General features: G+C 39.4%; 1 protein-coding gene across 1 annotated transcript; it reads left to right on the top strand.

The window, feature by feature from the left end:
* Positions 1 to 454: 454 nt before the first annotated feature.
* gtf2h1 (general transcription factor IIH, polypeptide 1) lies at positions 455 to 10,542 on the top strand. Its single transcript, XM_022221935.2, has 15 exons — positions 455 to 637; positions 1,127 to 1,291; positions 2,458 to 2,650; positions 5,023 to 5,188; positions 5,299 to 5,392; positions 5,660 to 5,809; positions 5,915 to 5,994; positions 6,119 to 6,252; positions 6,334 to 6,421; positions 6,520 to 6,608; positions 7,848 to 7,965; positions 8,738 to 8,828; positions 9,034 to 9,149; positions 9,644 to 9,736; positions 9,818 to 10,542. The coding sequence occupies exons 2-15, from the start codon at positions 1,138 to 1,140 to the stop codon at positions 9,902 to 9,904; spliced, it is 1,653 nt and encodes a 550-aa protein (XP_022077627.1). The 5' UTR covers positions 455 to 637; positions 1,127 to 1,137; the 3' UTR covers positions 9,905 to 10,542.
* The last annotated feature ends 354 nt before the right edge of the window (positions 10,543 to 10,896 follow it).

Here is a 10,896-nt window from a genome sequence, read left to right as displayed (position 1 = left end):
TATTTTAATTCAAAATATCTCTATTTTAAAATTTTAAAGAAGCATCTTATCAGACAGGGGTTATTCAAAGTGCTTCACAGGCAAAGTTATTTTTTTAAAAAAAGCAAAAATTTAAAATATGTAAAATATAAAATTAAAAACAGATCAGGATAACAAAAAATAAAATAAATCAAAAACCGTTCAGAATTGCTGAATAAAGGGAATACATTTTTTAGGCAATGTCACAGTGACAGACTCAAAAAAGTGAAAAAAGATATGAAATATGAAAACACGTAATTTCTTAAATAAAACAGATTAATTAAAAGTAGTGAAACAAAGAACCGTCATTTATAGTGTCTTATTTGTTCATTTGCATAAAACTGCATTGCCAATATTCTCTTTGTCTTTCGGTATTTAAAGAGTTGGCCCGTCTCGTAGCGGAACATTTCTTCACTGCCTCATTCCACCGGAACATTTTTAGTGTTACGCACCGCTTGGCAGTCATGTCGGCGCTGAAGTCAGATCGCTTACTGTTAGAGTCGACAAAATTCAGTTAGAAGTAATTTCTTGCGTCGTTTTTACATTCGAGACAACATTACCCGGTGATTATGCGTTGAGGAGAAGCGAGGTGTTCGCTGCAGTGTCGGTTTATTTTGAGGTAAAGTAAGTTTCGTGCCGACTTCTCTCGGAGGCTTTCTCTCTTCTTCCCTGGGAGCGTTAGCTAACGTCAGGCTGCTCAGCTAAGTTCACAGAATAAAACTGTCAACACAGCAGCGACCTGCGGGTGTTTAAAGCGCATATAGGTTGCGTAGCAGCGGATAAAGGTGTTGTAGGAGACGGAACATGTACTCAGGACATTGTGAGCTCAAATCATTCGCTCATCACACAGAGAGCTCCATATCTCAGAGTGGTGAACTAGTCCCTTTATTGTTGCTGCCGTTCATGTTGCCAGTGTTAAATCTGTAACTACAGGTCGAGTAAGGACAGGACGGTTTGGTCAGAGCGTTACATTCGTGTGACTTGGCTAACACACATCTCATACTGTTCATCATTTTATTCTTTCATATGTGGCAATGTGTCAGAGCACGGTCGGTCTTTATAACATGATTATTGTGGATAATCAATGGGAGTTCGTCTGTTTTCTCAGTTGTCTGAGCCATGGCATCACTGTCAGAGGAGGTGCTGCTGGTGGTGAAAAAGGTCCGTCAGAGGAAGCAGGATGGCACACTTTACCTGATGGCTGAGCGAGTAGCCTGGTGTCCCGAAGGCAAGGACCGCTTCACAGTCAGCCACTTGTATGCAGATATTCGATGTGAGTACCTGATACCCTTAAATCAGAAGTTAATAGATTTGAAATTAAAAATTTAACCAGTGCAATAAGCAAATTGCAAAGCTTACATCTGTGGATTTATGAGGTCTGGCTACTAAGTAATGAGACTAATGCCTTTACTCTGCTTTGCTCAGTTGGAGCAGATTGAATTTTTCAGAGGTTGTTTATGTTTGCATCTTGATCAATGTGTCCTCTTTGGTTCTGGAATGCACACTGTATTTGAACGGACATAAGCTCAGTCTCATTTTTAATAGCCATCTTGTACATTTTGCAGATCTAGAGTTTACACACTCGTGTCAGTGGTTTTACAAATTCACACTGTGTAACAGTCAAGGCAGGAGTCTTCAGCTTGCTGTCATAGAAGAGCAAAGGAAATCAGGAAATAATCACATTTAAACAGCTAGAATTAGAAAACACTTTTACCCGAAAATTATTCAAAACAGTTAATTGATTATTGAAATATGTCACGATTAATTTTGTTGTGGTAACCCATTGATCAGTAGTTGTAGTTCTTCGTCACATGGCTTGTTTTACTCGACCAACAGTCTCAAACCCAAAGATATTCACTTAACAGTATCAGGAAACTAAGAAAAACAGTCATGCTTTTAATAGTATCTTATGTGCTACTGCTCCATCTCATGTTTTAAAATACACAGTGAACATTAAACTTGAGCTTGATTTTAAAACCTGATGTTGGAATCTTTTAGAAAAATTGTTGTTAGATATATTTCCAGGCTGCACAGTTGCCTTGCAGCTGGAAGATCCCTGGTTTGGATCCCGACCTGGGATCTTTCTCCGTGGAGTTTGCAAGTTCTTCCTGTGCATGCCTGGGTTTTCTCCGGGTACTCCGGCTTCCTCCCACAGTCCAAAAACAAGCTGAGGTTAACTGATAGTTCTAAATCGTCCTCAGTGTGAATGTGAGTGTGATTGTCTGTATATGTAGCCCTGTGATAGACTGGTGATCTGTCCAGAGTGTCCCCTGCCTTTGCCCTAAGTCAGCTGGGATAGGCTCCACCCCCCTGTCAACCCTAATGAGGATTAAGTATTGCATAGATAATGGATGGATGGATATATTTCCCCAACTGTTCAGCTGTAATTACAAGTAGTGCTAAGACACTCGTGTGTTGGTGTATTGCTGCTCTGTACAGGTCAGAAGATCAGCCCAGATGGTAAAGCCAAAATTCAGCTCCAGCTGGTCCTTCACACCGGCGAGAGCACCACATTCCACTTTGCCAATGAGAGCAGTGCGCTCAAAGACAGAGATGCCACCAAGGAACTGCTGCAGCAGCTACTGCCCAAGTTTAAGAAGAAAGCCAACAAGGAGCTGGAGGAGAAAAACAGGTGAGACAACAGGCGGTTTTCTCAAGATTGTCCCAAAATGATAAGTCTGCTAATATTCCATCGTTTGTTGCTTATCATCAAAATGTATGAGAACACCAATGCTGACTTTATCCAGATAAAAAGTATTGTCTGTGTAGGAATAAGTTACACAGACAATACTTCTCACAAGTTCCAGCAAGTCACAAGTTGCAGTGGCTTACCTAAACCCTGTACTGTGAGGGAAGTTCAGCGTACTGCTGGCTTGATAAAACCTAAAATCCCAATCAGAGATAATGGGTATCATGACGGTGGTTATCAAATTTGTTTGTTAACTCAGGTTTTTTTCATCAGGCTGTGTATGCTCCTGTAAAGGGGTAATAGTCCACAAACTGGACTAATAATGTGACAATGAGAGGACCAAGTTGTTACAAACTAAAAAAACCCTGGCGAACGGGTAGTGTTTCTTACAGTAGATTTAAATCCCAAACACTGATTATGAACTCTAGCTTCAGGCTAAACATTCCTCGCTAACTCAGTAATCTCAATAACAGCCCTCTGTTCTGGTGTACCTAAAATTTAACATTGCATCAAATCTATCCATAACCAAAAAGCTTATTCTTGTTTGAGTAATTGAAAAAAGTGTAGAAAAGTGCCTACACTGCACAGAAATTTAGGAAATACTTTACCCTTTTAAAAACATCCGCTCTGTTTGGAAAGATTTGCATCCACAGTATGAACAAATCGGTTTGGAGCAGAGCGCCTAGACAAGGTAGCAAAGTCAGAACGTCTCTGATGTTTAGTGTTTGTGTGAAGCTTGGTAGCTGACATTGGGAGCAGTGCATGACTGATTAACTTTAATTCAAGATTCATTCATGTAGAATTCCTTTAGAAAGGTGTTTGTTTTTGAGTTGACAGGTGTTGATAATATTTAGTCCAACCTTGTTAATAGAGTTGGTGATACACAAAATACAACTTAGGAACACCACAAACAACAGCCTCTTAAATAGGCAAAAATTTAATCTGAATCTTTTGCAACGACAGTGAATGTCTTTTCAACACAGAGTCTGTTGAGCGGCAAAGTCTTGGTCACACTGTCTATGTGGGCGTCTTCAAGCACACCTGCTATTTTAGTTTCGTCATGTGCAGCAGCGCGCTGTGCAAAAGGGTAGGCTGAGGTGGAATATACATCAGAGAGTGTGCTGCTCAACGTATTCACGCTTAGCCAGTCACATCACCGGCCTCATCGCTTTAAAACGGCTGCATCAGTCACAGTAATGCATGACAGCAACAGCTTAACAACTAGAAAGAGGAGTCTCGAGGAAATTCTAGTCTTACTTTCAAGGTGCAGAGCGGCGTACTTCAGATTGTAGGTTTTTATGAACTTGTACAGTGATGATGATGTTGATGAAGTCATTTTTTATGATCCTATCATCTGAGCCATTTCAGTTTTATGTCTCATGCTGTAAATTGTTCCTTTAGACAAGACACAACAGCATTTGCATTTTAATGAATAAGTTCAATAAATGAAAATATGCCATGCTAGTTTTACTAAAAGAAAGTTGAAAAGCAAACACGGGCACATGATTTATCAGCCACTGTTTTGTCTCAAATAAACAGCAGTCTGATGTGTGTGTGCTATTTACATTATAAAAGAAACAGTAAATGGTTAAACGGTTATCTCCGGCACTTTTCAAATCAGACACTGCAAGTTTATCAACATACACTGCCCGTTCAACAAAACAAAGCATATGTCTTCAAACACGGTTGTTTAAGAAATGAGAAGCTACTCACTGCATCAGCTCGGGTTAAATAAGTTGTTGCCAACTGAAACGTATTCATCACTGCAGTAATTATCCAATGGAATTCTCCTGCATATTTGCTTATTTCAATCCAAGTGACGACGTTGTTTTTTTTTTTTTGGACAGTGTATATGCTTCTGATTTAATGAGCTGAGGAAGGAACCAGACATCTCCTATCTGATTAGTATTTGATTGTCTTAGGGTCGCCTCACAACCAAAGATGCTCTTAATCGGCTAGCAGTTGTTTACAATAGTTGACTCGTCATTGCATGTGTGAATTGTTTACATTTCTTGAAGCTATCTAACTTTCAATTAAGTGGCTAACATGCTGCTTACATATTTAGGCCACGTTAAAGATCAATGAAAAGCAGATGAATGTTTGCATGTCACCTTCTTAGGGCTGTCTTTATCCCTCTCAAAATGCCACATCTTAAATTTCCGGCCCAACATATGCGACGTGTTTGTCGTAAAACCGATAATATCCATTCATGACTGCAAACAACCGACCAATCCAAACTCAGTCGACCAAAACTTTTCTCATCCACTTAAGTGTTTTCAACAATTTATCTGTTATGTTTTTTTTCTCCTCTGCAGGATGCTTCAAGAAGATCCGGTGCTTTTCCAGTTATATAAAGACCTTGTGGTGAGCCAAGTGATCAGTGCTGAGGAATTCTGGGCCAACCGGTTAGGAGGCATCAACAACACAGACCCCGCAGTGGTCAACAACAAGCAGGAAGTCGGTATATCTGGAGCCTTTCTGGTGAGTATATTTCGTAACGTCAATTAAATTCTTAACCGAGCATGAACCGCTGAATAATTTCAGCATTAGCAACAGACAGTATGGCTAAACATCATTTTTATACGTCACAGGCCGACATTAGACCTCAGACAGATGGCTGCAACGGCTTGAGATATAATCTGACGGCTGACATTATTGAATCCATCTTCAGAACGTACCCTGCAGGTAAACAGTTAAAGTTAACCTATCAACTGTAAACATATTAACTCACGGATTGCTCAGATTTTATTTTACGCAAAGACTTAAAAGATATTACCGATTAACTCTCTGGAAGTCAAAGAGGAAGATTATCTTTATTTAGCTAGATACAAACTAATGTGGTGCAGATTTTTCTACTCAGTATTTGATATAAATTAAGCACCTGGTATTCCTCATCATCTGTACAACACATTGGAATTAATATATTTATGTTAACTTGCTTTGTACTTGCAGTTAAGCAGAAGTATAGTGAAAACGTGCCTCATAACCTGACAGAGAAGGAGTTCTGGACGCGCTTTTTCCAGTCCCATTATTTTCACAGAGATCGCATCAACACAGGAACACAGGATATCTTCTCTGAGTGTGCCAAGCAGGATGAGAAAGGTAAGAGTTCTAAACCTTTTTTTTGAAGGGTTAGTACATGTCTTATCACTTTAGTCCAAGTAAACCACTGAGCCACAAGTCTGTTTTACAATCTGTCTCATTCAGGGTTAAAGTCTCTGGTGATTCAAGGAGTGAAGAATCCTTTGGTTGACCTCCTGTCGTTGGAGGATAAAACATTAGACGAGGTAAGAATTTCTGAGATAATTATCCATTCTCGGCCACAGCGTACTGCTCATTGATCATTTACATGCACAGCCTTACTTTTCTTTGCTCCCTTCTACCTTAAAACTTGGCATTTTTGTGACACAGGGCTATGGAATTTGCACAACACTACCCTCAACTTCCAACGCAAGCAAGAGCGTGAAGGACAGCAGCAACTCTGCCATTATAAAGCGCTTCAACCATCATAGTGCCATGGTGCTGGCAGCGGGCTCACGCAAAGGGTAAAGAAAGTCAGATTTACCAACTCTGAACAACCTGCTAAGTGTCTTCACCTCTCTGCTAACTGTATTGTGTTTTTAAAGGGAGACACCGACTGACCAAGCTAGTGAGACGAGCAGTACCGATGGAAACTCAAGGGATTCTGACTTCTTTCAGCCTCCTGTTAAGAAGGTTTGATGGCCCTGTAGATGTGTAGCCCAGTTGTTGCAAAATGTAGCTGTGACTCTGTAACAGTCTGACTTATTTTGTTCTCTTGGCAAACGTTTTAGGTTAAGTTACAAGAAGCCATAGAATACGAGGATCTGCAAAGGGAAAACAGACCAAAAACAGTCGCGTTAAACCTGAAGAAGTCTGACAGGTACAGTTTGTCCACATTTATTTTTATAACTTTTGTCTGTTTTTCTTTGTTTCTTTTATCTAAAAATCTATCAGAACAAGTGGGTGGTGGGTTGGAAAGTTCTTATTTTGTCAACCAAATTGTCACATTGCTCAGTCTAAAGAACCAAATGATTTTATTTTTATTTTGGAATTGATGTGAAATCTTTTGAAATGAAACACTTAATTCATCTTATTTTCATTAACCTAGCGGAGACTTAATAAACATTTAGTAGTTGATGAGCTGTGGCAGCTTGAGAAAAGTCTGTATAAATTTGAGCTCAGCCAAAAATCGACAAAGCAAAATTTGGGAAGAGCGTTAGTTGTTGGACAGAGCTTTCACTTTTGACTGCTTCATGATAAATACGTCATATGTACTATTCACACAGGATTAGTGTTACCTGGGGATCGCTAGTAATTTGTGAATTACACCCCCACATCTGTGATATGGTGTCAACCCTGTGCACCTCGCAACATCCACTGTTGTCATGTTGTTAACGTGGTATGTAGTCGTCATGGCAACAGTAAATATGTCAAAGCAGCAACGTGACTTGAGAACAGCGGGCAGCGTTGTCGGGATAATGAGCCGTCAGGGCGTTTGTATTAAGCCTGCTGAAAAATAGGCCTAGAAAAATGTTTCTTACTGCATGCTGCTACGCATGTCATCCAACTCAATATCCTCTGAAATTTCCCTCTTGTTGTTGGTCTGCAAATGGTCCATAGGCCTGTTGTTTATAGGCCTACTCTTGCATTTCCACCTAAAATCCTGTCAATGAAGTCTCCATAATTCAACCGGGAAAGAGGTAGAAAAAGGCGTGCAAAAAACCCCCAACTAAAATACCCACCAATTACTAACATGCACATTTGCATGGGACTAGTATTATCACAGGACGTCGGAGTTTTGCGAAATATGGTAGGTAATTTGCAGTAATTTTTACAAATTACAGACATGGCACATTCGAATGGGATTAAGATCACCGACATCCTCCGCAATTATTACAAACCACCATTGCTGTAGATAAGAGTACTACAGTCTCAGAGTCATTGTTTACTCTGTTAAAAACCCTCTCAGTGTCTTTGCCACAACACCAGCCTGTCACAGAAAATGAGTCTTTGTGAATGAGAGTAGTGAGTACAGTGCTTCTATTTCGCAGCCACCGACTGATAAAACAATCCTGTTGTAATCGTTACTCGTTTCTCACGTCTCTGTTTTTTCTATCAGGTATGCTCATGGCCCTGTGCCGCTTCAGTCCCAGCACTATACAACCAGCCAGGATATCATCAACTCTGTCAACTACATCCGGCATGAGATGATGAATTACAAACCCAACCTCACTGAGGTGAGATTCTACACTGCATTTCTGTGTTTTTATCGTGCTGTTTTGGTTGAAAGGTAATATGAAAATCATTCTCATCTGATCTTCACCAGGTGTTTTATCTCATCCTGCATTTACACATTCACCAGACTGTAATCAGGTTTGCTCAAACTAAACAAGAGGCTTTGTTATGATTCGACAGTCACTGACCTTTGGACAGAGCTAAAATCATTTTTTAATCATTCATGGTTACACAGTCCACTACAACACTTATCTAAGTAAGGATCAGGAGGACAGTATCTTCCTGTAATACACCTCGAGGTATCCAACTTCCTGTGAGAATTTAAACCCCCAAGATGAGAAACATCTTAATACTGTCTTGGCAGTCTAAATGACAAAAACAGTTGAAAAAGAAAAAAAGACTTGACTTTATTGTGAGACTTTATAGAAATGGCACCAGTTTCAAATGATTAACAGTTGAGTTGGTATTTTAAAATAACTTTAGAATTAATTCTGAACATTTACATTGTAACAAAATGGAATCTGAAGATTCTTACTCCAGTCTTAAAATTATTACAGATGAAGCACATATAGTCAAACCTTTCAATTTAATATGTGATTTAGTTAATATTGAAATAATTAAGAGCTTTTCAAATTAAATCAAGAATGTGTTTAATGTTTTTGGGCAGCAACTAAGAGCTGTTTTTGTAGTTGATTATTCTGCCGATAGTTTTCTTTCGATTAATTAATGTTTTTATTGTTGCAGCATTGTTGAATTGCTAATTAACTGTTGCAGGTGTTGTCCAGCACAGCAGCTAGTTCTGCCATCGCAGCACTTTCTCCAGGCGGCGTCCTCATGCAGGCAGGTGCACAGCAAGCCATAAATCGTAAGTGTGTTTTATAAACGAGATGAATATTACTTACTGTAAAATTGTTGTCATCTGTTGCTCAAGCTGAAATGCAGCTGAGCAATGCAATGAATGTCAAACTTCTCCCCTATTTATCATCGATTGTTGTCTCAAACTGAGTCTTATCTTGCTAAACCTATTGTGTTTAATATGAAAAATTTAGCTTATCTTTTTTTTTTAACAGAGATGGTGCCCACTGAGGTTCAAGGAGAGCTGAGGCATCTTTATGTTGCTGCTGGGGAGTTACTGAGACACTTCTGGTCCTGTTTTCCTGTAAACACACCCTTTTTGGAGGAGAAGGTGACTAATACTCAGTTTATATATTATCCCCTTGATCACTGATTCTCATGATTTTGGCAACACAAGAAAATCAGCCGACATTTCTATTTTTAAAAAGTACTTACAAACATACAAATCAATTATACGAATTTCTTTGATTTACAAACATAAACCACAGTTGTCCATAACAGTGTAGCCAACAAGAGATATATATTCCATATATACAATATTTCACACATAGTAATTAGAATACAAGTCTGATCAAAGGTATTCATGCCTGTACAAATGTAGATTTTCATGTTTCTTTTACGATCACAAGCTTTATCACAATAATCTCATTTTTTTCTGTTAAATTGCAATTTCACCTTGGCATTACCATTTCTTTTTCTCTCCATTAGTGGCAGAAAATCCTGCTTTTATTGACTGAAACTGAGCTTTCTGTGTTTCAGTTACACCACAAAATGTCCTAAGCTTAAGGTTTTTCCATTTCCTATCATTTCCTGTTTTTCTTAAAGGTGATGAAAATGAAGTCAAACCTCGAGAGATTTCAGGTGACCAAGCTTTGTCCCTTTCAAGAGAAAATCCAGCGACAGTACTTGAGTACAAATGTAAGTATCAGAGGTATTTACAGTGTCACCGAGGCTTTCATCATTTAGCGTCTGTATTAAATCTCTTTGACGTTCCCACAGCTCACAGGGCACTTGGAGGAGATGCTGCAGACTGCCTATAGCAAGTTCCACATCTGGCAAACCCGCCGCATGATGAGGAAAACCTGAGCTCGTCTAGTTTGTCAAAGAGAAGACAAGAAAGACATTAAATGGACAAATGACTTGTGAAGGTCCTCTGCACTGCTGTGAAGAGACCACAGACCACAGCCGAATGGAACATAGTTCACAAGGGCTTAACGAGGATGATGTGGAGGGACTGCTACAACCCCAAATGTTCAACAGAGTCTAACGCATCTCAGTCACAAATGACTGTAATTAGTTTTCTCTTTTCTTTGTGTTTTTTTTTCTCAGTGATTGAGAGATTGATGTCGGTTATGGTTAAACAGGACTTTTAAAATCGTGTAACATGACCAAATTTTGGATGGAAATCGGAAAAACAGGCTCTCAGGACAACAGACTGAGGTGTGAGATGCACACAGAGGACTGGCAACGTGTTTGATCCGTGCACTGAGCAGAGAAAGAGTGCGTTGACATAGGAGGAGTCCCTCTGAACACTGGGTCGATCCGTGAAGCAGCGTTCCACAAAAGCTGAAGCGAGAGGGGGAAGTGAATATAGCAATACTGTAAAGACATTTCACACTTGAGTGCATTAGTGTGTGTGACTCGGATCACACTGTCACTGGTTTGTAACGTCTGCACTATCTGTAACTCTGAATTAAAGTGAGGCATAAGGCTTTTGTTCCTGCCGCTGTCTATTCAAACTGCAGTTTTCATTCAGTTTCCTTGGAGTTGATGTTATACAGGGTGTCCCAGAACATTTGACATCATTTCGCAGGCCAATAATTTTGGCAGTTCTTGTTGAAATTACCTCAAATGTTCACAGAATGTTTAGAAACAGATCAAGATTTTATTTTTAATGTTTAATTTTTGTTCTGTTTTCAGGTTGAGCCATGCCATTCACTCCCAAAGAGAAGTCATTTTGCACCTTGGAATATGCTGATGTTGATGATGGTCTACCAGATCCTTTAGCCTTGCATAAGCAGCCTTCCTCTTTAGATTTTTGGTACAAGTTCGAATTTGTTTGCCAGTTGGTGAAGTTT

This window comes from Acanthochromis polyacanthus, chromosome 8 (assembly GCF_021347895.1).
Source record: "Acanthochromis polyacanthus isolate Apoly-LR-REF ecotype Palm Island chromosome 8, KAUST_Apoly_ChrSc, whole genome shotgun sequence".
NCBI classification, from domain to species: domain Eukaryota; kingdom Metazoa; phylum Chordata; class Actinopteri; family Pomacentridae; genus Acanthochromis; species Acanthochromis polyacanthus.
This window is presented reverse-complemented; position numbering and strand designations above follow the sequence as displayed.